At 50.1% G+C, this 26254-nt stretch overlaps 1 protein-coding gene across 3 annotated transcripts; it reads right to left on the reverse strand.

Moving 5' to 3' along the window:
* Window positions 1-260: 260 nt before the first annotated feature.
* Window positions 261-24849, reverse strand: ADPGK (ADP dependent glucokinase). 3 transcript variants are annotated; one of them, XM_032468986.1, is made up of 7 exons: window positions 24536-24849; window positions 17805-18030; window positions 14073-14135; window positions 8299-8419; window positions 4762-4958; window positions 4070-4168; window positions 261-1791 (listed from the first exon to the last, which is right to left on the reverse strand). In XM_032468986.1, exons 1-7 carry the CDS (start codon window positions 24766-24768, stop codon window positions 1240-1242), a joined length of 1491 nt encoding a protein of 496 aa, XP_032324877.1. In that variant the 5' UTR covers window positions 24769-24849; the 3' UTR covers window positions 261-1239. The 3 variants fall into 3 exon arrangements, with proteins under 3 accessions (XP_032324877.1, XP_032324876.1, XP_032324878.1); XM_032468985.1 differs by having other exon boundaries at window positions 261-1794; XM_032468987.1 differs by lacking the exons at window positions 17805-18030; window positions 24536-24849 and having other exon boundaries at window positions 261-1794; window positions 8299-8349; window positions 14073-14115.
* Window positions 24850-26254: the final 1405 nt, after the last annotated feature.

Genomic DNA, 26254 nt, shown 5'->3' on the forward strand with positions numbered 1-26254 from the left:
GAAAGGCGCACCACCCTGTTTCAAACTGCTGGTTCACACTGGCCTGGCTACCTGACCCTGGTGTCTTCTGTCACTTTAAAGCAGAGGACAGACCTAGAACTGACTCAGTGTGAGGGGCCACCTCACCCAGTGATGGGAAGACAAGATAATCAGACATCTCAAGAGCAGAGGAACACATAAGGCGAGAGTCAAGATCAAAGTGTTTGTTATTTTTCCTGGCCCTAGAGTTGTGGCAGAAATAAAATCAACCGCAAAGAGACTTAGGGTTCTTCAAGTGTAAGTTGTTTTAATATATTTAAAAGCACGCTGAAGTCCCCTGATTTATAAAAAATAAATACATAACATGACAAATTTTTTCATGATCCTGGGGCTCTTTTGAGGTCAGACTCTAATGGATGTGATGTGTCAACATAAAACACGCATGATCTGTTACACACCCAGAAGCACATTCCAGTTGTAGAAGTAAATTCCTTCAAGGATCAGAATGGCCGTGGACCAGTCTTTACTGCAGAAAGCAGGTCCAGGGCTGGGCGGTGAGGCTGGGCCCAGGCACAGCAGCCCCCGACCAGCCAGACTGCGGTTAAGGAGCCAGGGCAGGAAGGCGCAGCCCTCCGCCCCAGCGCCTGCCCCTGCAGGGCTAGCCAGGCTTTTAAACTGCAGAGTGACCGGCTCACCGCCTCCCCTGCGGCTCTGAAGCACAGGAGGGACCATTCTGTCCTGAGTCTGAGGGCAGAAGGCTGAGAGGTGCGCTCATTAACTATGTTCATGATTAACACTGAATGGAAATCACGATCCTGCTACGGCGCAGAGCTGGGGGGTGCGCGCACGCACCCGGGCTCTGCGGGGCACGGGCTGGGGGCGGCGTGCACCGCGGCTGGGGCCGGGGCAGTGCTCTCTCCAGCCGACGTGCTCTCGAGGGGCCAGCAAGCCTGGCCTAAAATACCTGAAGACGGGACTTGGGAATCAAGGTTTTAACGCCTATAACACATAACGTAAAAACAAACACAAAAATACAGTCTTGCTGGGAGATAGCTGAACTCTGATTAAAGCCTGCAGTGCTCGTGTAGCGCGGGCAGGCCGGAATGTGTCTGGCAGGGTTTTGTCTGCTGCTTCTTTGGCTGTCTTTCTGTCAGATCTAGAAACGGTCTGACGCCCTCAGTCCTATCCTCCAAACCGCCGAGCTCCCGTCATTCTGAGGTCGGCGAGTTCTCCTTCAGAAAAACGGCCCGCGCTGAGGCCCTAGTGCTGAGGGTGAGCTTCCGAGTAGAAGAGCCCTTCGGCCGAGATGGCGTCTCCGAGGCCCACGGTTCGCACAGGATCCTGACACACCAGCACGGGTGTGAAGTGGAAGGACACGCCATCCCGGTGCCACTCCACCACCGGCTCGCTCGGGTTCAGCACGACCCTGGAGCCGGCCTCCGAACGCGAGGTGGTGAACTCGCGGGGCGCCCTCAGGGACACCCGGCGGGTGTCTATGGTCTCTGTCGCGCAGGCCTGGGTCCCGGCCACGCGAGCTCCTGCCGCCACGGCCGCCAGCTGATTGGCCCAGTGTCCGTCCACGGTGGCCAGGATGTGGTAGGCCAGCGTGTGGAAGTGGATCCTGGTGAGGTCGGAGGCTCTGCTTTCGCTCCTCCCGTGCTCCTTCAAGATCCAGAAGAGGATGTCACTGACCACGCCCACATCAGGAACTCCGTTCCAGGAGGACAGAGAGGAGTGAGGGCCAGACGCCGACTGGCTGAGAAATAACAGCTCCTGTTCATTCAGCCCCAGGGAAGCCACGGCGGGAAAGACCTGCTAACAAAAACGAAACGGGCGTCTCTTTCTGACGGACACCCAGCGCCTAGGCCGCCTCGGACACAGCCAGCGACGGGAGTCAGAGAAGCAAGGCGGGGCGCAGCTCTCTTCCCAACCAGAGACTCTGGGCCCGAGGTCTGCGGGGGGCAAGTGACAGACGCAGGCCACTGTCTGGCTGTTGCACCTCTACTCCCGCCCCCGCCGTCACTCCCGATAAGCTGGAACGCGGCAGTGACGCTGCTCTAGAGCCAGCCTTGTGTTCCGTGCCGCCGGGAGACCCAGGCAGGGGCGCACACACTTCCTTTCTTCCCGTGGTGCCCAGCTGCTGCCCCTGTGCACAGAGCAGACCCCGTCACCGCTGACCCGCCGTTCCTGAAGGCCAGCAGGCGATACACCAGGACGGGGGTGGCCCACAGCCAGGGTCACAGCATTCCCTGCATGCGACGCCAAGCAGCAAGGAGAATGGCTTCATGTCAGATGTAAACTTCGGAAGCAGGCGTGGTCAGGAAGATCGTGGTTAGTAGTGACACCGTGGGGGAAAGCGCCCCAGACAGGAGCCGTGGTTTTCTTCTATCTTGAGGGGAACCGCCCCACCTCACCCTCTCTTCTTACTTAGCACTTCCTGCCTTAGAGCCAGGGACCTGCACGAGGTGAATGTTTGTGCAAGAGACGAGCCCCTCTGCTTGCAGCTGGGGGTGTGTGTGTGCACGTGTGTGTACTTAATGTGACAGCACTGCCGTCCAGTGTGTGCCCTGCCAGGCGCAGGGCTAACGGCTCTTTTCCCCTTACTTCCTACTGTCACCCTCTGAGGGGAGGAGAGATGTCCCCACTGTACAGGTAAGCGGACCAAGGCTTAGAAAGGTTATGCACGTGATTAGACAGAACATAAAACAAAAATGGCTTTTTAAAGAAGTGAAAAAAGTAACCTCAGAAAGAGAAATGCAAGTAAAACTATACTGAAAAATGCTAGGAACAAACCCAAATGTAAAGCATGGCCTTTGAATGACAACATGTTGGTGCGGGCTGGCCGGGAGCTCTGCGTCCTGCTCACTCCTGCTGTGACGCACTAGGAAGTCAAGTCCATTAAAATACACGTGTATATTCTGAGATGCCACTTTTCAACTGTCAGATAATTAAGAGAGCACGGTTTTAATCACACTCCAGTGGCAAGGGTATGAGGAAAGCCAGCCCTTGTCAAGAATTCTAGAGGCAGCAAATTGGTACAGTTCCCACGGGTGGCAATCCGGCAGCATCAGACTCACGCCCCGACCCGGCAGCTGCAGCGCCGAGCACGCGCTGTGCGTCTGTGCCCGCTCCCGGCGCGGCGCGCGCAGAGCCCGCCGCTGCAGGAGGGGAGGGGGCCGCAGGGCAGGGCGGCAAGCGCCCGGCGAGGAAGGGCTCCCCCCACACCTCCTTCCTCTCACCGCGCGGCAGCCCAGGGACTGAGGGCCTCTCCACGCGGTCACAGAGGCCTCCACAGTGCACCCAGCGAAGAAGAGCAAGGCGTGCAGCAGTGCATTCAGTATGCTAAGCTATCTTTGGGCAAAAAGGGATAAAAATACAAGGATCTGTTGCCGTATCTGTTCACGGACGTACACAGCGCCTCTGGCGGGATCAGGCAGAGCTAGTCAGGAGGTTCCTAACGGTGGGTACAGGGGCAGCAGGAAGGGAGGCTGTGCTGTGTATCTTTTAACATTTTTGGAGTTTTGAACCATGGGAATATATTACCCATTAAAGAGGCTGAATAACAATGCAATGAAAGCTTAAGTGGCTTTTGCCCAAGTTCGTACAGCTAGCGGGAGGCAGAGCTGGCATTCCAACCCCGATTCCTGAAGTCTGTGCTCGTAAGCATCGCGCTCTTGGATTGACCGGATCGCTGCTGCTGCCCCAAAGCAGGAGCTGAGCACCCGGGGCTGAAGGTGAAGGAGTGGCGCTCCCCCCAGGTCCCCCTTCTCTGAGCTTCCTGAGGTTCACCTGGAAGCATCCTGGCTGTGCTCTCAGTTTTCTCCTTTGAGCTCTACTGCAGAAAGCACCCACTTCAACTGCTCCATTCCAGGAGAAACACGCCCCAGGAACCACCCGTTACATGGCCCTGTTTCTAACCTGCAGGAGACCATTCCGGAACAGTCTTGGCTCCTTCCTTGGGTCTCAGGGACCGAGGTCTGAGTGATGTGACATGCACACCTCAGTGGCCCTGGCCCCTGAGCCCGAACAGCTGGCCCCACCAGACAAGGGTGCTTCTCTGCAAAGCGCCCCGAGGGCCAGGGAGGGTTACCTGATGCACAATGCTGCTCATGAGCTCCCTGTTGGTCATGCTGGCCAGCTCCAGGTGGACTGGAACTCCGGTGGGGATGTCAGAAATGGAGGTTACAACCTGTGGAGACAAGAGGACAGCACCGCCGTCAGAAGCAGAAGGACGCAGAAGGACGTCAAGCAAGAGGGGAAGGAGCAGGTCCCGGGAGGCGGTGCCTCCTGCGGCCACCTTCCACGCTCCCAGCCACATGGGGACCACGGCCTCTTTGGCCGAGGGAGGCTTTTCCCAACAGGGAAAACTAGGCTCTGCAGAGGTGCAGGAGTTAAGGACTCAGCGCAAAGAGCTGCCCCGGCACCGGGGCGTGGCCGGCCTCCGCCCGGGGACCTAGCCTGAGCCGTTGGCTTCACCTGCCGCGGGAGTCTGCAGCACAGCTGATGGGAACGAGATGACACAGAGAACACACAGGACACAGACACATTCCGCAGCCTGCAGCCGCATGCGGTCTAGCAAGGAAGCAGAGGCTCAGGCCAGCTGTCCTGGCCTGTCCTGCTCAGGTGCTTCCGTGCGCGGAGGCGCACTGTGAGGCACCTCGCTGGAGGGGAGGAGGCGGGCTTCCTGCCGCAGGACCCAGCGCAGGGCAGCCCAGGCCACAAGGCAGGGACCTGCAGGAGCACGCCGGCTGCGTCCGGCGAGGTCTACAACAGCGCTGTTACCTCCAGGAGCCTCTTCTTCTGGAACTCCTTGCTTTGTCCCTCCATCATGTGCAATCCAGAGATGACCACCAGGTCTGGCTGGAACTCCTCCAGGCTGGACACAAACACCTCCAGCATATTCATGGCCCCGTTGGAGAGGTCGTGGGAGAAGATGAACCGGTTGGCGTGGGGAGCTTTTAACTGGCCCCACTCCTCCCCTAGAAAAGCCCAGTCAGCACAGCGGGAAGGAAAGGAAGAGGCTTTAAGTCTCCTGGCTGTGTAGGGCTGGCGGCACCTCACTGGAGCCTGGGCTCTGGGTAGGACGGCTTCTGGCTGAGTGGACCCGGCCGCCACGGCCCCAGGGAAGCACCACGCTGTAGCCAGGACGGTGGTCAGCACAGAAACCAGCCCAAACCCCAACCCCAGCCCCACAACAGCACAGAAACACGGACAGGCGCCGCGTGCCTCTGTCCAGGGGCTGCCAAGTAGCTCCCCCCGAGTCCCAGGAAAGCCCCTCCGTCCACCAAGCTCTCAGATACAGGGCGTCTGCGCCCTTCCCCACCCCAGAGCACGACTTCCAGACACCAGTGCACGGGGCACACCGCACAGGTCCCTGAGCGTGTGACCTGCTGGCTTTCCCCTGGTGTGTCCTGCCTCGCAGTGGTGCCCTGAGCACCTGTCATGTAACTAGAGCCTAAGGAGGCTGAGATTCCAAGAGTCAGGCTGATGGCGCCCTCCCTCCCTGCTGCCCACGGGCTGTCTGGGCACCTCCTCCGGCCTCTTCTCAGTGAGCTGCTCTGGAGTACCGGCCGCCCAGGACTAAGCTCACGTGTTCCTCCCTCCCTACGTGGCTGCCGACTGCTCCAGCCTGAGGGCCCTTTCACTGCTGTGAGGATCCAGAGAGTCTCCTTTACATGACTTGATGATTAGTCATTTTGCTCTGAGTGCTCTTCTTCTACTGTTTTGAATGAGTATTCAAACCTACCTTGTTACTTAATTTTTCACATTTGTGCTGCATCTCCCCTCTTTAACGGGAACTGTCTATGACCCCCACAGCCCAGGCAAGGTCCCCTGCACAGAGGGACCACCTGGCGCCCGCTAATCTGATCCCAGCAAGGATGGCCTCCCCTGGGAAGCCTTTCTGAACTCTGCTCCCCCCAAGCAGACTCGACTACAGCACGTCCTTTCCCGGGCCACCGCTGGACGCTATGCAGGACGTGGCACATGACTGTGCCATCACTTGTTCAAGAGTCCACCTCCTGCAGTGAACTGTGGGCTGAGGACAGGCCCGTGTCTTCCATCATCATCTTAGTTCTACTGCCTCACGCTGTGCCTGGCACACAGCCACGAGACCGAGTCAGCAAAAGAACAAGTGAGTAAGAGAACAGACCGATGACTCAAATGCCCACGACACAAAAAGCGTGGGTATGAATTCTAAGCCAACATTTCCCCAACTGACAAGACCCCGTACAATGGGAGAAACACGCAGCACAAGTACTCTCCACGGGGCAAGGCCTGGGGCGGGCACTCGGAGAGAAGCCGCTAAGCAGCCCTGCCTCGCGCGGCCCACGAGAGAAGAGCCACAGCGCGTTCCAGGTAAACTCGCCTCCTCAGGGGGCAAGTGAGGGAGGCAAAAATGAACAGGCTTCCGCAAGGCGAAGACAAGGAGGGCCGTGGAGAGCGGGCGCCGGCGGCTCCCGCGGGACGCAGGACTGACGGCGCGGCCCGAGAAGTGGAACGATTGAGACGCGGACGGGGTGAGCCCAGGGCGACACTCAGCCCCCCTCTGTTCTCGCAAAGCTCTGAAGCTGTTTCCTTAAGTGATCCCTTCTCTCAATTCACTGCCCCTGCCCTTCAGTCAGTAAGGCAGCAACGCCTGCGCAGTGACTCAAGGACCCCAGGCCGAAGCCGGAAAACCAGCTTCTCCGGGAGCTCTGGCCGGAGGGAGGAAAGCGCTGCCGAGCCCCCATGGGGTGGACTCATCTAGGCCAGAGAGACGCTGGGGACGGGTTTCCGTTAAGAGAGCTGACCCGAGGGCTGGCTGCTGCCACCAGACCAGGTTCCCTCCAGGGACCAAGGAAGACGCACATCAAGTCTGGTGGGAGGCCATGGCTTTGTGCTGAGAAAATGAGGCGGAGAAAAGGAAGACTGAAGTGGGAGCTCGTAAACCCAAGACGAGACAGGCCCCTTTCAAGGTAAGCTGGGTCGTAACCACACACAAGGCACCGCTGTCAAACACAAACAGCGGAGTCCTGGTGAAGACACGAGTGTCTCGACTCTGTCGTCACCAGGGACCAGGTGCGAGCGCCGACGGCGCCGAAGGAGAGGAAGCTGGAACCGGGGCAGCAGCCCTGCTAAGGCACACACACCTTCGGCCACTCCGGGCCCTTCCAGCCAGCAGTCTTGTTCTTGCCTTTCATTTAAGCAGCTCACTGTGTTAAACACACTGACCTCTCAGTCCTCACCACCACCTGCAGGCAGCAAGAACCAGCATTCTGATTTCCTGCCTGGGGACACTAAAACTGAGGATCGTTAAATGGGAACTGCCCACTCTGACGTTCTGTCTAATTTTCAGACCCTGCCCTCCTAACTTCCTCATTCCAGTAAGCACCCAAAAGAGAACCAGAAACAAGAAACAACTGCTTTTTTGTGCTTGGAGGAAGGCATAATTTTTAAGATGCACCATTATTTCCTATCTAACATGAGAGTTAACTACTCTAGAAGGTGAGGCTCTTAATCAGCTGATTTGGAAGCAATTCACAGACGCATATTAACTAAGTACTGCTTTTAGGTACCAATTAGTCTGTTTAGGTGTCTGAGTCTTTAACTTGAATAAACAATACGTTGAATCAGAAATTCAAGAGTCTGAGTTCTGAGCAGGGAACAGACACAACAGCAAACACACAGAACCTGATAAACAGAATTAGAGTATGTGCGGGTACTTGGGACTCTTTTCAGAAATCAGACCTGTAGCCTGTACAACACACAGTCTCCTGGGGGTGGGATGGGGTGGGCCTGGAGTTGTAAGCATCGGGACATTACGTAACGGGAAATAACACCAATGCTGTTGAACACAAAACACTTCCACTCACACACCCAAGGGGAAACAAAATGCTCCAAAGGAAGCTTGCCAGAGGCCTGGCATCAGCCCTAAGCAGTTTGGAACGGTTAGCCAGAGAGGCCTCGGGCCAGAGCGCAGCACAGAGCTCCGCAGGTGTTAACTGCCCTTCTCTTTCCTCAACAATCAAGAAGAGCTTCATACATGTGTGTTTAACACGTTTCCGCCTGTATTCGCGATTCCTGCTTTCCTGCGGCCCGATTTCCCTTGCATTCAGGCCCATCACGTCTGTGGACCTGGGACTCTCCTTCAGTGCAGTGACCTCCACCGCGCTCCCCCCAGACAATGGCCAGCATCAGCCCAGCAGAACCAAGGGGTCAGGAAACCTTTCACTGAGACTAGAAAAGGCTCCTGCCAACTTACAAAGTGAGATTTCTAGCACAGTCACACCCCAAAGCCCCTGCCCGGTCTCACACCATTACTCACTCACTTCCTCTTACCTGCTTGATACTCTAAAATGAGGTGAAACTCGTCCACTTCCTGCAGTGACTCTGGTGGAACAAACACATTGTCATCAAGAAGTTCATGCAGCTTTGGACCAACTGGACCACAAAGAAGCACCTGCAGACGAGCAATGCAAAGTCCATCAGGAGGCCCGCCCCTTCTCCCACAGAGTCTGTACACGAGGTACACTAGGCACTTCTATTCATTTCAACAAAACACTGGAATCCAAATCCAATTTTGAAAGCTTTTGGTTTGGAGGAACGTAGTTGGGGCGTAGGCCTCTGGAGGGTATGGATACAACGTACCCAGAAATGAGAGGCGACAAGACCAAGTCACAGGTGTCAGACAGGTACCCACGCGGCTGCTGAAGCCCACGCACCCTGTGAGGGACTGAATGTCCCCTCAAGTTCCAGTGTCGAAGCCTAACTGCCAACGCGATGACAGCTGGGTAGAGTGCACAGGAGGTAAATGAGGTCATGTGGATGCGGTCCTCACTCAACAGGACTGGGGGCCTTATGAGAACAGGGAGAGAGAGCTCTCTTTCTCACTACAGCCATTAAAGAAAGGCCACGTGAGGACACACAGGGAGGCGGCCGTCTCCAAGGCAGAAGAGAGCTCTTAAGAAACCAAACCCTGCTGGAACTGTGGCCCTGGGCCTTCCAGCCTCCAGAACTGTGAGAAAATAAACGTTTGTTGTTTAAGCCATCCAGCCCATGGCACTGTGTCACCACGGCAGCCCAAGCGGGCCGAGACACACCTCGCCCACCTTCTCTCCTTACTCACACACATCCTGCACAGGACAGACACGGGATGCTGTCTGTTCGAAGTCACCAGATGTAAACAACTGTTTGAATTTTACAGAAACGAGCCTCAGGACCACAGTAACCAAGTGACCTGACTTGTGGGACCAGGCTTCCGACGGTACTTGGTTGTTACGTGAACAAGAGAGTCTTCCAAATACGAGAATTAAAGAGCACTTCGATTCAGAAGTCCGGGGGGAGGTGCTCTGCAGCTTTTCCAAAACCCTTTCTTCAGCTCCACCCCGGGCCTCTCCCTGGCTGCTGCTTCCAGAAGCCATTTCACACCTGCTGCTGCTTCTGCCCAGCCAGCTCGGGGCCCCGCTCACAACCAGGCTAACAGACTCAAGACCACTGGACCACGAGGGCTTGGACCGGGATTCCAAGGAAAGTCCCCAGAGGTGAGCAACACCACTTCAGATTTAATATGCCCCCAGAAGCTTTGAAGGACATTTTTACTTGCTGATTAACTGCTCGTTTGTACAGAGGCATTTTCACATATCTAAGAAATTCCAGCTTCTGGGTGAAAACACCCTCCCGCCCCTTGCCCTGCTCCCCGTCTGTCCTGACACGTGCCCACTGTCTGACGCTCCTGAAAAGTCTCACCCCTACAATTGTGTTTCTTTTCTCTAATTCTTGGCTAGAATTTCAGCTTCTGAGATGAGGTAACAAGGGCCAGATTTACCCTCCTGCCTGAAACAACAACAAAACAGATGAAATATATGAAACAATGGTTTTCAAAACATTTAGACCTGGGCAACAAAGGACAGCGATCCCTACGAAACAGGAGAAAAACTGAGCAAGCCCTACCAATGCCTTAGCAAATTACGCTAAAAGGGTTTCCAAATATCCAAAATCTGAAAGAATTCACCACCAGCAGACCTGCGCTACAAGAAACGTTAAAGGAAATCCTTCAGCTTTTTCTTATTATTTAAATGTCTTTAAAAGAGAATTAACTGTTTGAAGAAAAGTATCAACAGCACAGTATGAGATTTACAGCCCATCCAGAAGCAAAGTACATGGCAGAACAGTACGAAAAGCGGATGGGGAGAGACAGAGGTACACTACTGCGAGGGTCTTCCATCCAGCTGGTGGTGAAAAGCAGACTGTGACAAGCCACAAATGAACGTTACAAAGCCCAAAGCAGCTGCTAAAGAAAAGAAGTGGCAAGATGCTCGATCTGACCCTAACCTGAGAGAGCAACAATCACGTTAGATGTAAGTAACATAACATCCCAATTTCAAGATGGTGAATGTCAAAGTGTATTAAAAAGCAAGCACCCACTACATGCTGCCCACGAGAAACACATTTTAAATATAAAGACACAAGTGGGTTAAAAGCAGAAGGATGGAAAAAGATGCACCATGATAACACCAATCAAAAGGAAGTTGGAATGGCGAATTTTAATCAAGAGATTGCATAACAAGGAATTTTATGAAATTATTTTATCTCCAGTAATGATAAAAGGGTCAATTCAGGGAGGGGACGTAACAACCCTTAACAGTTATGCATCTAATAACAGAGCTTAAAAATACACGAAGAAAAAGTTACAGGCCTGCAAGGCAAACAGACAAGACCGTAATTACAGCGAGACCCCTCTTCAGCAACTGGTCAGTAGACAGAAAAGCAGTAAGAATACAGAAGCCTTGAACATTATCAACCAGCCTGGCCTGACACTCACAGAATACTCCACCCCAAACGGCAAAACACAACATACCTCTCAGGTGTACATGGAACTGCACCAGACAGACTATATTCGAGGCCATAAAAAAGTCTGAACAAATGTGACAGGAGTGAGAGAGGCGTGGTCTCTGGCCACATGGAATTCAAGTAGAAATCAGTCATAGAAAGGTGACTGGAAACCCCCCAATATTGAAAAGCTGAACAGCACATTTCTGAGTAGTCCATAGACGGGCTTAATTAAGTGGCTCACCTCAAGAAATCAGGGAAATTTAAAACCATTTGATTTGAACAGAATGAAAATAAAAACACAACGTTTGATAAAAATGTATCAAAATCTGTGGGATAAGCGACTTACGGGGAAATTTACAGCACTGAACACTTTATGCCAGAAAACAAAGCAGGGCCAAAAATCACTGACCTCAGTTACTACTTTAAGAAACTAGAAAAAGGAGAGAAAGTCAAAGCAAATAGAAACTGATGAAATAAAAAAGAAATATAGGGAAAAAAAATCAGTGAAGCCAGGGGCAGGGAGCAGAGCTCAGTGACAGAGACGCGCTCAGCCTGCACGAGAGCCTGCGGTCAATCCCCAGCACCTCCGTTAACAAGTTTCAAAAAAAAAAAAAAAAAAAAAATCAATGAAACTGAAAACTCATTATTATTGAAACGATCAATAAAACTGATAAACCTATAGCCAAACTGATCAAGGGAAAAAAAAAAAGACATTACCAGTTTCAGGAAAGAGCACGTGAGAACACCACTAGATTCTATAGATCTGAAAGGGATAAGGGAACATTATGATTAATTTTATGCCAAGAAATTCAACAACTCAGAAGAAATGGACAATCTCCTTGACAGGTAAAACTACCAAAGCTCACTCAAGAAACAGAAAGTCTGAATTTCTCTATATCTATTAAGTCAAAGTTGTTAAAAATCTTTCCACAGCAGAAACTTTATGCCTAGAGGGCGTCACTGGTGAACTTCACAAACATGTGAGGAAGGGATGATACCAATTCCACACAAACTCTTAAAAAAAAAAAAAAAAAAAGGAATGGTTCCCAACTCATTCTGTAAGATCAGTATTACCTGGATCCCAAACCAGACAGACAAAGAAAGAAAAATACAGCCCTCATAGAAACTGATGTAAAAAATGCAAACAAAATTTTATTAAACTGAATCCAATGATACATAAAAAGGGTAACACATCAGAAGCAAGTAAGGTTTATCCCAGGGATATAAGGCTGGTTTAACATTTGAAAAATCAATGTAATTACCATACAGCAAACTAAAAACCAAAAACCACACACAGTCATCTCAACAGATGCAGAAGCAGCATTTGACAAAATCCAAGATCTACTGCAAATTCTTGGCTAAATTCCAAATATATTCCGTAAAGGCTGCTCTCTTCTGCGCTCTGGCTTCCGTTTCACCACCCTACTACTCCGCATTTGCTACACACACCAGGGTCTGTTTCTAAGACACAGCATAGCCTGGTTGTGACGAGCATGGACTCTGGAGTGAGACTACTTGGGTTCAAATCCCAGCTCCTCACTAGGTATGGGAACCGGAACAGTTTTAACTTCGTCATGCCTCATTTTTCCCACATGCAAAATGGGGATAATAACAGACCCCCTCACAGGGCATCACAAGGATCAAATGGGTTCATATAACGTAAAGTAGTGCTCTGGACATGGAAGAACGACCTAAGTGTTAACTATTATTACTGCCTTTGGAAAACCCTGGGCCTTGATCCGTGGTGGTTCTCTGATGATCACCTGGTCCATATTGAGAAGCATTTCAGTAAGTTAAACTAAATCCCTCTGAGAGCAGTTTCAGGTGGTGAAGTCATGGCAGAGCCTGGTGTTTGAATCCTGGCTCCATCACTTACCGGCTCAGTGACCTTGGGCACATGACTCAACCTCTCTGAATCACCTTTCTTATCTTTAAAAGGGTGATAATCCTTAGTTCATCATATTATAGTGAGAGCAGAGTAACAGATACCCCTTTTCTTTCCTTAACCTCTTACCAAGGCCAGGTTTTTTGTTTTTTTTGTTTTTTTTTTTTTTAAACCAGAATGCTTTCCAGTCCCAGGGTCAGCTTCTCCAGAGACCAACAGCAAATGCTGGACCCAGAGGAGGTCAGATTGAAAGGTCCAACTAACCCAGGACTTCCAGGGCCAGAATTACTTCTCGGGGTCAAGAGGGTGGATTTTCTTAGGGACCCAGACAAATGCCCAGGCTCCTGATGGGAAGGGCCTGGCTTCTCTCTAATGAGCTAACGACTGATCCTTCCTTCTCTTCCGTCCATTTGCCAGTAATATTTCCAAAGGTCAGCCCTGGAATTTCTCATCTTCTCTGTCTGGAAGTTAATCATTATCTGTAAGGACTATAAAAAAGTGTTTCCCACCTTGTTATTTTATGAAAACTCTAATTCTTACTAAAGTGTGAAATGTTCACACTTTAATATGCTCTCCACATCTAAGCACATCCATCCCTTGAACAGTGCAGCTCCCTATGAATTTGTTCCCTCAAACTGCAGATCATTTTTAACTGAATTTCTGGATCAATCTGTGGGCTCTTATTCTGTACCCCTGACCCATATTTCTATCTGCAGGCTGGTTCCCCGAAACCAGAGGACTACCTATGGTTCCCCTTCTCTCCTGTCAGTAGCCCCATCTCTCCTGCACTTCTCCAGTTCACTTACTCCAGAATCATATTTGCTAAACCTACCTTCTTTGCCCCCATGGGCTGTCCAGCACCACGTGATTCCATGTTAGAGGCTTTAGACAGAAGTCTTTCTCCTCTTCTGTCGTCTCTCATCCAAACCTCACTCATTTCACAGCAGGACAACAGTAGTCACCTCCTGGCTGGCCTCCCTCCTCAGACCTTGCCCACTTGTAGCAAAAGGTACTTAAGAACGTGGACTCTGGGGTCCTGGGTTAGAACTGTTCTGTTTCTTACTAGCTGTGAACCTCTCCATGCCTCGAGCTTCACGTGGAAAGCAAGACAGTAACAGTACTACAGCAGCACCAGAGAGCCTTGTAGGCTGTCCCGAGGATTAAAAGAGACACTTTCCGGAAAGCGCTGAAGACAACACCAGGCACACAGTAAGCACAAAGAAGCCTTCGCTGCTGCTCCTCTCCCTCCACTGCTACATTCCTAACAAGAGCCCCAGGGTCTGGCACACAGTAGGTGGTCCGTAAGTTGAATCACAGAACAGATACTCATCCTTGCCCCTAAAATTACTGAAACAGTAGTGAAAGGCACAGGTTTTAGTCTGGGAGTGTGACCTACCTTTAAATCCGAGTTGGCTGCAAACTTCTGTCCAATTAAAGCTGCGTTTCCTCCTACATAGTGCTGTGAGACAGTTCAACATTATTAGACGGCATTTTAACATAACTGTTACTCAAGCTTTATTCAATTAATTTATGGTCCATTTTCTTCCAAAAAAGGTTTGAGGTAACATTACAAGCACACATAGATAAGATTAATAAAAATGTTAACCCCATAGGTTGACAGACAATGAACTAGAAGGTTTAAAAAAAAAAAAAAAAAAGCTACCCTTGAAAATTGCCTTAATAGTAGATCAAATTTGGCCTTGAGCTTCCAAGCAGCCGAACAGATAAAGGAAACAAAAGGAAATATAACAAGTATGAATAGACCTTATCTTCTGCACTGTCTTCCTTCTAAAGTGAGTATATGATCATGTTACTCTCCTCCTGAAAAATCATTCGATACTACAGTGAACTAAAGTCCATCTCATTTATTTCATTTTTAAATTGAAGTACAGTTGGTGTATATTATATATATTACAGGTATACAATATAATAAAGGTTATACCCATTTATAGTCATTATAAATTATTCCCTGTATTCCCCACGTTGTACATACATCCTTGGAGCTTATTTTATACTCGATAGTTTGTACCTCTCAGTCACCTACCCCTATCTTGTCCCTCCCCTGCCACCCCTCCCCGGTAACCACTAGTTTGTTCTCTTTTATCTGTGAGTCTGCTTCTTTTTTTGTTATATTCACTAGTTTGTTTTACTTTTTAGATTCCACATATAAGTGATTTCATACAGTATTTATATCATATATTTCCTGTCTTATTTCACTGTCATAATACCCTCAAAGTTCATCCATGTTACTGCAAATGGCAAAATTTCATTCTTTTTTTAATGGCTGAGTAGTATTCCATTATATCTATCTATTATATATATATGTGTGTGTGTATATATATATATATATATATATATATATATATATATATATATATATAAAATGTGTACACACACACACACACACACACAGAGTCTTCTTTATCCAATCTTCTGTTGATGGACACTTAAGCTGCTTCCATATCTGGGCAATTGTAAATAATGATGCTATGAATGTTTGGGTGCATCTATCTTTTCAAATTAGTGTTAAAATTCAACTCTTAAGTGAGGCATACAGGCCCTCTTTCTGTCCCCGGCTTTCCTGTCCACCTCCATCTCCTGCCCTGCCTCCACACCATGGCCGCAGCTCTCGGTCTGCCTTCCTCTGTCTCCGTGCTGCTTCCTTTGATGAGCATACCTCCTGCTCCTCATGCATCGGTAAGTCCTTGATGGCGTCTCAAGAATCAGCTGCAGAGTCACCTCTTCGGCAGCGTCTTCTATTGCCCTTGTCCCATGGCCACCTCTGCCTCCACGCACCCCCCACCCCCTACAGGATTAGACCCCTTGCTACTCGCCACACCTCTACCCAGGAGAAGCTCTCCTGCGGCCCCTGTCCACTTGCACTGGTGTCATCTGAGGACATGTTTAGCTCCTTCGGGGCGGGGACAGTCTTACAGTAAGTGCTCAGTAAATGTCTGCTGCTAAATTTTGAGAAAGGAAGAAACACACTGATGCATCAGGAGATGTAAAAGCTCTCCTGGGAGTAAATTCCAACGGTAATGGGCTCTAACAGAGGACAAAGTTTTCTCCTAAACACCGCATCTCTCAGCTGAGGCCCTAGAGGGGGAGAGCAGGTAACTCCAGGCCAGTGTTCCACGTTGCTAAGGATGCATTCACGTGCTCGGGAAACCTGCCAAGCAGGAAATCAGGCTGATGCTGTCATGAGAGTTCAGAGACCTCGTCAACAGCCTTGCCTGGGAGGAGGGCTGCTGCCTCACCTCCCGGCCCTCAGCCCCAGCAGAGGCACAGGCTACGTAAGCCAATTCTAGACGCTAGACATCACTTTCAGGTGGGACAGTAACGGCCTTCTGTAGATAAATTTTAAACTTTCTGTGACATACAGGCTGAAATTTGGCCTTATAGCATGTTAAACTTAATTTAACTATGATGGCTGGAAGAATGTACTAAAAATCTTGGAGAAAACATTAAGATGCTATGAAGTGGATTTTAGAGTTTTCATATAATAATTATTACTAACTACTGTTTATCAATCAATCTGTCTTACAGTTTAAGGGAATTTGAAAAGGTATGAAATGAAGTGTCACCCTAATGGAAGATAAGTATAACACATTTTAAGTTTTACAATGTTAAGAAATAATTTGGATGCTGTAAAAGCTAGATAAAATTTCTGTAGAAAAAATGTTTACATTATGAAACAAAAGGCAGGATCAAGGCAGAAGAGAACAGAACAGAAATCAAATTAGCAGTTTAAATGCCACGATCATGAAGACTGCTAAGCAGCAGACTTGTCATCATGTTAGTACTATCAAGGTTCTTTCAGAAAGACCAGAATCTCACTCCTGAGCTCAGCTGTCAAGATGACTGTAACTGAAATTTCAGCAGCTTGCGTCTCTGTCAGAAACTCAGCTGGGTGGTGCCCGTGCTGCCTGTTCCCACGGGCAGCTTCAAAGGGAACAAAACAATGTACAATCACTTTAATGGCTATCAAAGTAAGTGGCCATAAAGAATGGCCTGTGAAAGGTACCAAATAAAAACGGCATTAAGAGCTTCCCCAACAAGAAGCACATCCAGACTGGGGTGACCAAAGGGAGATTTAGGTAAGACGGGTGGGGCGGGGAGATGCTCAGACAGACAACACTTGGCCTCAGAAGGCGTGCGAGCCTTGAGGAGGCGTGTGGGCTGTGCAGGGCCTTGGGCTTTGTTTATGATCACCAGGTGGGCATGGGGACCCCTACGGTCTGCCTCTGACAGGTTCTACCTATCAGTGGTTCTCAGAACAACAGCATCAACATAGCCAGCATCAGCAGGGAACTTGCTGGGTAAATTCCCGGGTTCACCCCCCAGGTGCTGAATCAGCAACTCTGGGAGCGCGGCCCAGGAACCTGCGTTTCAATACCCATCCAAGCGATTCTGGTCACACTCAGGTCTGAGAGCCACCGGCCCAGACAAGAGGTTCTCAACCGGGGGACTCTGCATTCCTCTCTCCCCGACTCTGGGAGCATCGGACCAGGTCAGGAGACGTTTTTAACTGTCAAGGCTGGGGAAGCGGGGGAGTGTGACTGTCATCTAGTGGACAGAGGCCACAGGTGCTGCTGAACATCTTACAATGTGCAAGACAGCCCCCACAACAAAGAATTATCCAGCCCCAAGTGTCAGCAGTGCTGAGGGAACCTTGCTCTGGACCAGCAGAGCAGAGGGGAGGACCCAGCTCCCCGTCTCCCAGGCCGAGCCTAGAACCAGTTCTCCGTGGGTGTGGCCTTGTTCTGCTCAGGAAGGACCCAGCCATGCTAAGATTACAGCAATACCCAAACAAGTTAGGAGTAGAAATTTTTCTTATCTTAAGCTTGGGAAACATACTAAAAGAGCAATATAATGGATAACCCAGGAACAAAATTTTAGCAAAGATGCTTCATAACTGCTGGCTGAATTGAAATGACTAGAAATAGGAGAGTTAAAGGAAGGTCAGATACACGGTTCTACAGAAAGAGAAAACATTGCAGAACAAATTCCCAACAGTCACCCTCTTGGGCAAACTGGAGAGAAACACTGCTTGGTCGCGTCTTGAAACCATACAAACAAGGTGTCTTTCCCACCCTAGCTTAATTCACCCCTGGTGAACTGAACAGACCTGGGCTCCTGGGAACTCCGATGCAACCTGGGCGATGTCTTGGAAAGCTTCCTTATCGCTGAAGAAGCGCTCAGCGGCTGCTCCCTTCCCCATGAAGTGAAGGAAGGCTTCCTCCAGGTCATTCCTTGAATGCAGTACCGAGTGGTCCTCGCCACTCCCAGGGTTCAGGCCGAGTGCCTGCAGGAGCTTCACCCCTGACAGCACTACATCCACACACGCATTGACTCTGCAAGGAAGGAGGGAAGAGTGTGAAAGAGGCAGGAGCACCAGGGCAGTGCCTCTACACTGAGCAACAGGGAAACACTCCAGAGGCCTCGGCTCAGAGAAACAGACGAAGTGGGCCTCAGACCTGAACTGGAAAGCAAACAGCATATGGCAGAGGACAGCTGCTTTATCTGTACGTTTCTTAAGATGAGAACACAGGGCTCTTCGCGACCGTCTGGCACACGTTGACACTAGCTACAAAGAGACAAGACAGGTGCTCAGCACCTCAGAACGAAGCTATCATGGTAACACAAACAGCCCCTTGAGAAAATGCGGCAGAGCCAGATGTCTGGATTCACCCTGGCTGTGTGACTTAGGAGTCGCTTTAATTTCTCTGTCTCAGTCTCCTCATGTATAAAATGGTGTGATGTGAGTACATAACTCACAGGGCCACTGTGAAGATCAAATAAGTTAGCACACGCTTAGGAACACTGCTTGCTGCAGAGTAAGGAAAACAAAAGTTTTGGTCAAAAGCCACTTTCCCTCTAAAGACACATCAGGGTGGCGGCAAAGTACACTAAGTACCTAAACGTCTAAATACTCCCTGTTGAAACCCTTAGAGCTGAGTAGCACCTTATAGATTCAGGTGCACCTGAAGCCTGGTGACAACTCATCACTTGGCAGGTGTTCACTGGACGCTCCATGAACTTTAAAAGGCTGGTAAAAAGCCAGTGGTTGGCTCTACAGACATCATAAAGTGCACACTAAGGTTGTCTAGCATGGCCTCTCCTATGTGTGCATGGAAAAGTTCTGGCTTACATTTTCAGTGTTTCTCTGCTAAAAGTCATCCCTTAAAAGAGAAGTTCAAATGCTTTGAAACCAGAAGGTAAACTCATCAATAAAGAAGGCTCAATGGACTGGACTGTAGTGTAAAATAAATAGCTACAAGGTTTCCCTTCTAGTCTCCTTTAAAAATCTCCTGATCACAAATCATTAATGTGGTGAACTCTAAGATGAGGAATAAGATTGGGGTAAGGAAGAGGAATTTTATTTTTCATTACACAGATTTTAATTTTTACAAGCATGCATTACTTTTAGAACTCAAATAATTTTTTAAAGGTTCCCATGTCAGCCAGATATTATTTATATCATTCGGGCAAGGAAGAGAGACATCCCTCCTCGTGGCACAAAATGACTGCATCCTCACCGTAAGGACTCTTGTAACTTCCTCCCCTGTGATCTCAAGTTTTTGAAAAGGGTTTTGCCTACCACACAGCATTTAAATACTCAAATGTTCTTAATCTTTTAAAGTCAAACGCACATGTAATTACTCTGGCCAACTGGAAAAGCATATCTAAGAGTGCGTATGCCTTTCAGCACGCAGAACACATTGACATGCACGTGGCAGGTGATTAATATGTTTAAAACATATTCCTTTCGCAGCCTTACATGATAACCAAACACATCGTGTAAACCGGTCTCAATCCCATGTCACAGAGCATGCTCTATCTCTACTGGATGCAACATTCCATGCCTGAAGGGTAGGATCTTAACAGGAATACAGGTCACCCTGCTCTCAGACGCCAGCAGGTGCCCGAGTTTCACAGTGAGAGTTTGGGCAGCTGAGGGCGGTGCTACTCCCACCGAGCGGCCCCACCCAGAGAAGGTGCTTAGGTGGACCTGGGTCCTGGGTCTGGAGAGCAAAAGCTCAGAATATATTTAAAAGGAATATACCCACACCTGGAAACGACTTCAGCAAACACATCACTTCATATCTAGTTCTGTTGAGACCTTAAACAGAGTTTGATTCTTTAAAGGTGAGGCTGCAGGAGGTGAAGTTCGCAAAGTTACTAAAAAACAAAACTGAAAGGAGCAACGTTCAGCGTATTTTGCAGCACAAAAGACAAAAACCGAGAACTGATTTTGAGTTACAACAATGTAACTACCACAGGAACGTTTTCCATCTCCCACTTAATCCTGTCATGAATACTAAGGGAAAATAAACAATCGTAGGAGAAAACTTATTTGGTAGCTTTTTATAATAAAAAAAAAGACCACTGAACACCTACTATGGGCCGGATACCAAACAAAGTACTGTTATGTGTGCTTTCTGGTTATGTTTTACATTACTGCAGCCAGAACGAGACTCTTTCTCTGTGCTTACTTCAACTCAACAGCACACTAAAATGTAAACAAGCCCGTTACCTAAGGTGTTTTATCATCAGGGAAAATAAAGGGGGAGGGGAGTGAACAAAAGAACCAGAAGGGAAAAATTACGCTCATGTGACACGTAGGCAGAACGTCACAGTTCAGTAAGAAATGTGTAAAAGGTTGCAATGCGGGCTTGGAGAAAACAGACACAGGTGAAGCAACTGGAAAACAGAACAAGGCACCAGAGGCCGATGCCCAAACACGCGGCTCTGTGGGCGGCCAAGAGGGCGCCGTGGGCCGGGCTGCCGGGCGTTTCACAGAGACCTGCGGGGTGGGGTGGGTGGGGAGGGAGGACAGTCTATCCTCCCAGGTTACAAATTCCTTAAAGACAAGGATGGTGGTTCTTATCACCTCCCTTCTGTTTCATCAACTGTAAAATTGTTTCCTAAGGTTCTCTCCAGCTTTCGCACTATACCTGAGAGATTATGAGAGTTAATCGTAATCACTGTAGAGAAGAAAACCCAAGAGGGCAGGAGCCACGGTCCCGGGGCCGCGCCCTGGGTGGTGCTCTGAACAGAGAAAGACGGTGGGCATTTTCGGAGACCACACCAAGTGGACAGGGAAGTTAGTCATCACTGCTTTCATCTGAGAAAAGGCTGGGGGTTAACTGCCATTCCAAAGGCCATACCTGGAGAAGCCTGAATTCAAACCCAGACTTATCTGATACTGAAGCCCACACAGGGAGCACACACAGCAAAGATGTGGGCCTTGTGTCTGGACACAACAAGAACACTGAAGAGAAGAGAGAGTCTGAGCAGGGGAGAGGAGCAAGACAGGTTTCAAAAGTATGGGGGAGAAAACGCTAGGGTGAGGGGTCCCTCATTCACTCAGTGAGCCTGAGGACCAGTGTCGGATTCTGAAGCAAGGAAGGCAGCACGCGTTTTAGAAAGATGTGGCTGTGGGCTCCCCACTGACCATCTTCTTGAAACCCCTCCTGTCCTTTACTTCTCGCCCTCACATGCTGGTGCTCCTGGACACCCGCCCCGCACCCCCCATTTACCTTTCCTTTTTGTCCTCTTCCTGGGTGATGCTGTCCAGTCTCTGGCTTCAACCTAAGTGCTGGCACCGCCAAGGTCTGCGACCCTGCTCCTCAGCACGCGCCTGCGCTCCAGTCTTTCGCTGTCGGCACCTGCCTTCAGCAGCTCTGATGGTGGCTCAGCTCCCTCTAAAATCCCACAGGAATGTACATTTCCCCTGCCCCGAAACCCAAACGGCCGCCTTCCACCACAGACTTGTTCCTTTTTCTTCACCTCTCAACAATGTGTCATGAACTTGGAGCCAGGATGGGTTTAAGCTGCACCTCTGGCATTTGATAGGGTGATCTTGAGCAAACCAATGTTTCCAAGCCCCAGTTTACTCTCTGTGAAAACTGGATGATCTGTATCTGCTCATATGAGTTTGTCATAAGATCCCCAATACTAAAAACCTGTCATTTCTGACTGCCTCCATTTACTCTAGCACACCCAACCTGTCATCAAATCTCACCTGTTTAGCACCATTGCCAAACAAGCTCGACGGGCTCCTAATTACTGTCAGGGTCTCAAGACCTTCCTCTTTCTGAATCACATTAGATTGTGTGTTTTGAGTGTGTGAAAGAGAGAGTGAATATACGTGTGTGCATGTGTGCGTTCTCCTGAAAGGTCAAACTACAACCCACCCCCATGAGATTCTGGTACGAGCGCCAGACCCACCTACTCCTTGCACATTCCCATCTTTAGGCTGAAAATCCCTTTGGGTAATGAGAAATGCTGGTAAGAATGGGTGTCTGTTACCCACAAAAATAATGCCAAGCCTTAGACATGAGGCAAACAGGTCAGAAACACTGCTCAAATTTCACATCCCCACCAGTTTTTCTCTGCAAAGAACTTAGCATCATTTACCTTATAAACCTTTATGGCCTTCCCATCACCTACCCCGATATAAAAGGCTCCTTTCAGTATCATCTCCTGACTCCACTCTACCATAAGGTCCTTGCCCTAAACACAGGGCCAACCTGCTATTCCCACCCAAGCCACATACTTTTTCATATTTGGTTCTCTCTGTCTAGGTGGGATTATTCCCTCACCTTCTTGTGGAGAAATTCTATTTTTTCTCCAGGGTCTGTCCCATGCAAGTCACTATTGCAGAATATATTTTCCAAGATGGCCACAAGATGCCCCTTCCCACACGGTCTTTTTACAATGTGGGGCCGACATTCCTCCCATCCAGGTGTGTTCTATGTCCCCCTCCCTTAAAACCATTTGGACCTGAGACTATGGTAGAAAGGACACTGTGTGCTTCTAAGGTTAGGTCATAAAAGGCATTAATTAATCCTTCTGCCTGGCCCTCGGGGGGCATTCCCTCTCCGAACCCAGTCACCCTGCTGAGAGAAAGCTAATAAGCTACATAGAGAAACCACGTGTAGGCGTTCAAGTGAAACCACAGCTGAGGCTGTAGCTGACAACCACAATCAACCCTTTAGATGACTCCAGTCCCAGCCATCCTCTGCCTGAAATCGCACAAAACCCCAAGTGAGAACTGCCTAGCTGAGCCCAACAGAACCTCAGAATCATGAGAATAAAATGACCATTGTTTTAAGCTACTAAGTTTTAGAGCGATTTGCGATGGAGCAGTAATAAATGGAATGTCACCTTCTCAGATGGAGCGCTTCCTGAACCCCATCCTGGGAAGAATCAGCAATTCTTCTTTGGGACACAGGCTACCTTGTTCCAACCCCTAGTTTAGCAAAGCACTTTTCATACATATTATGGCCAGCCCTGGGTCCTCCTCTCTCCCAATTCATATGCTGAAGTCCTAATCACAAAGGTCACTGCATTTGGAGGAGGTGATTAAGGTCAAATGAGGCATTATCTAATGAGTGTCGGTTTAAGAAGTAGAAGTGAAACCAGAAGTGCACATGAACAGAGGAAAGGCCACAGCAGTACACAGTAAGAAGGCAGCCATCTGCAAGCCCAGAAGAGAGGACTTGATCTTGAACTATCAGCCTCTAGAATTGCGAGAAAATAAATGTGCTCACCCAGTCTGTGGTATCCTGTTATGATAGCCAAGCAGGCTAATACAATAATGAATATATCTGTTTCCAACAAATGAGTCTGGGACCTTGCTTCATCCATCCCTGTATCCTCAGAACCTAGCACAGACCTGACACATACCACGTAGTTGATGAGTATTTGTTGAATGAATGCGCACAAAGCCAGGGAGAACAATTATGAAGCTGATAAGGATGCAGGTGAAAGGGCTTGAACTTAAACGAGGAGATTAAAGAAGATACACCTGAAGAAACAATAAAAGTGCTAATCGATTTAACAAATACTAGCTAACATCTGGTGTCTGCTCTTGAAAGCAGACACCATGCTAAATAACATGGATTATTTCATTTAATCTTCAGGATCTTTGCTCTACCTTGCTCCTCCTGTCCCAATACTCACAGGAACTAGTAGAATACTTGCAGAATAAAAGGCCTGCTTTTGTATAGTGCTTTTGAGGTGACGGCAAGTCATGCAAGTAGAACTGAGAGAGGGACTGAAGTTAGTGTGAAGGGAATAATGACACGCTGGAGAGGAAGACAAAGAAAGGAGGCTCTGTGATTTGGTAAACTCCTAAACATGCAATGTCACTGAGGTCAAGGGAAGAAAAGAGTGTTAAGGATAAGGAAGTGCTTAACGCGTGGAAGGCTGCACAGAGCTGACAGTGAAGATTTAAAAAGGCACCTGAATATGAAAATCAACAAGTCTCCGGTGAGCTCTGAGAAGTTTCAGCAGAATGGTGGTCTCCAGGCTACGGCGTTACGGAAGAGGAAACAAGGTGTAAAGAAATAAACTCGGTAGCTAAAGGCAGCGACCACTCCTTCAAGTAGTTCAGAAGCAAGAGGAAGAAGAGTGTTGCAAAAACGGTAAGACCAAGCATCTCTGACTGCAAGAGAGCAGCGGCCAAAGGAGCAGTGACTGGAACGAAGGAGGCTCGAACTCTGTCAGGCTGAGCGGGATTTGCAAGAGACTATTAGGTTGGTTCTGCGGAGACGAGAGAAGGGGGCAGGTCCTACCGAGACGGGAAAAGGGTGCAGGGGCCAGCCGAGAGGAGTAATTCTGGTGAGTCCCCGCAGCAGTGACGAACCGGGCTCGTCCCAGACGTCCGGCGCTTCTCGCCAAGGAGGCAGCGTGGACACCAGCGCCGAGGGGCCTCCCGGGGACCTCTGGGAACCCGTCTCCGCGCTGGCGCTACCTCCCAGCTCCCAAGCCGCCTGGAGGCTACAGTTCTTGGCCCGGAGACCCGCAGCACCCGCACCTCCTGGTGAGGCAGGCCCCGAAGGCACTCACCCCACCGCCACGCGGCGCCAGCGCCGGGCCGGTCTCACGATGAGCGCTTCCCAGGCGGCCGCCAACCGGCTCTCAGGGGAGACGGGTCCCAGGGGCGCAGGCGCGGGCCCCAGCTGCAGCGAGCTCCACAGAGAGCGCAGCGCCGACCCCGGCAGCTGCGGCTCCAGCAGGAAGACGCAGCCCACTGCCAGCGCCAGGAAGCCGGCGTACGCCGCGCCGCGCCACAGCGCCATGGGGACGGAGGCGCGCGAGCCGCGGAGTACAGCTCCTCTCCCCGCCCGCGACTCTTCCGGGCTCCGCGCGCGCCGACGTCGACACGCGCGTCACGTCACGCCGGCGCGCCGCGGTCCCCGGGGGGCGGGGCGACGGGCGTGGGCGGGGCCGCTAGCCCCTTGCCAGCTTCCAACTCCTGGCCCGTTTGTGGAGGACGTGGTGCCGATCCCGGCGCAGTTCCTCTTCCCGGAACTCCAGCCGTATCCCAGAATAGAGGGGCAAGGATACGTTAGTTTTCCCCGTAAGACCAAACAGACGGATTTTGAAGAAGCGGGCAAACCTCACGTTGATCTTTGAGCCAGTCTGTGTCCCATGTGAGCTGCGCCTGCAGTTCCTCTGAGGGGCACAAGTCACACCCCCTCTGTTTTAATCTGTCCCTCCGCCCGTCTGTCCATCCTCCGTCGTTTACTAAGCTCATCTTTCAGGCCCGGGGCTTGGCGTTCCTCGGAGGAATCAGATGGCGGCAGTGCTACTGTGAGCCCTTGGGACACGCGTGGTAGGGAGACTGTCCCTTCGGAGGGTGGCCAAGACCTGTAGCCGCTCGGGGCCTCTGCCGAGACTGAGCCCGCGGTGATCGTCCTCGCTGGATGATCAGAGCCAAACCGTAAACTAACCCTTTTGGGGGCGCTGTTCCCTTTAACAATCTCAGAAAATGCACAAATGTCCACAATCTCGTGTACAACATAGGGAAGTTTGGGACCTGATTAAGGAAACCATGGTTTCTCCTTGTTCCCCTTGGTGATATGACTTAAACCCAGCAGGCCCTGTCTTCACTGGGACTCTTCTGCATGTGAGCCTCGGCTGAGAGCCACTGAAGCTAGGCTTGCTGCCAGCTCACTCTCAGCAGCCGTCATCCCGACCTGGTCTTGTTCCCTGGCCTGTCTCCACTTTTCCAGTTCTGCTGGCTTCTGACCTTGGCTCTGTGTCCGATTTTCCATTCTGCCTCTGACCTTTGGACTTGGCAGTGAACCTCTCTTTCCCTAGCTTTCATCTTGGGCATTGGGCTGCATTTCCCCTAGCCCCATATCACGAGCACTCCCCCACCCTGGTCAAATACCCTCCTCCTTGGCTCATCCCATGCAAGGCACCTGACCATAGCATCCCTTTCAAAGGGGAGGTTCACACAGGAAGAAGTTTGGGCTACTGCTGAAAAGAAAGAAGCCAAGGAGCTAGTGAGATCTGTGTGAAGCTGTCTTCACTAGAGTTGCCTGTCCCCTCTCTCTCCTTAGGGAGACATGTCAGTGAGTTCTCAGAGAAACTGCTGCCTCTCATGGCCCCAGAGGGCAGGTTTTTCTACCACCCCAGAAGTGACTGAGCCAGCCCTTAACTCAAAAGTAATGACTCCACTGGCTGGCCAGAGACCATTTCTCTCTAGTGAGAATTTGAACCAAGAATCTGTCGCTAGTTGGTTTTGGTTGTGGACCTACAGGTTCACATTAGGGTCAG

Source organism: Camelus ferus, chromosome 27 (assembly GCF_009834535.1).
Source record: "Camelus ferus isolate YT-003-E chromosome 27, BCGSAC_Cfer_1.0, whole genome shotgun sequence".
NCBI classification, from domain to species: domain Eukaryota; kingdom Metazoa; phylum Chordata; class Mammalia; order Artiodactyla; family Camelidae; genus Camelus; species Camelus ferus.

What these genes read in the sequence shown, in the direction of transcription:
- ADPGK (XM_032468985.1), bottom strand. Translation starts at nt 24,768, where the DNA reads ATGGCGCTGTGGCGCGGCGCGGCGTACGCCGGCTTCCTGGCGCTGGCA. An exon ending in CAGCCAACTCGGATTTAAAG is followed by an intron (nt 8,420 to 14,072) that starts GTAGGTCACACT and finishes GCTCGTCTGCAG; the next exon opens with GTGCTTCTTTGTGGTCCAGT. An exon ending in TGAGCAGCATTGTGCATCAG is followed by an intron (nt 1,795 to 4,069) that starts GTAACCCTCCCT and finishes CGTTTTTGTTAG; the next exon opens with CAGGTCTTTCCCGCCGTGGC.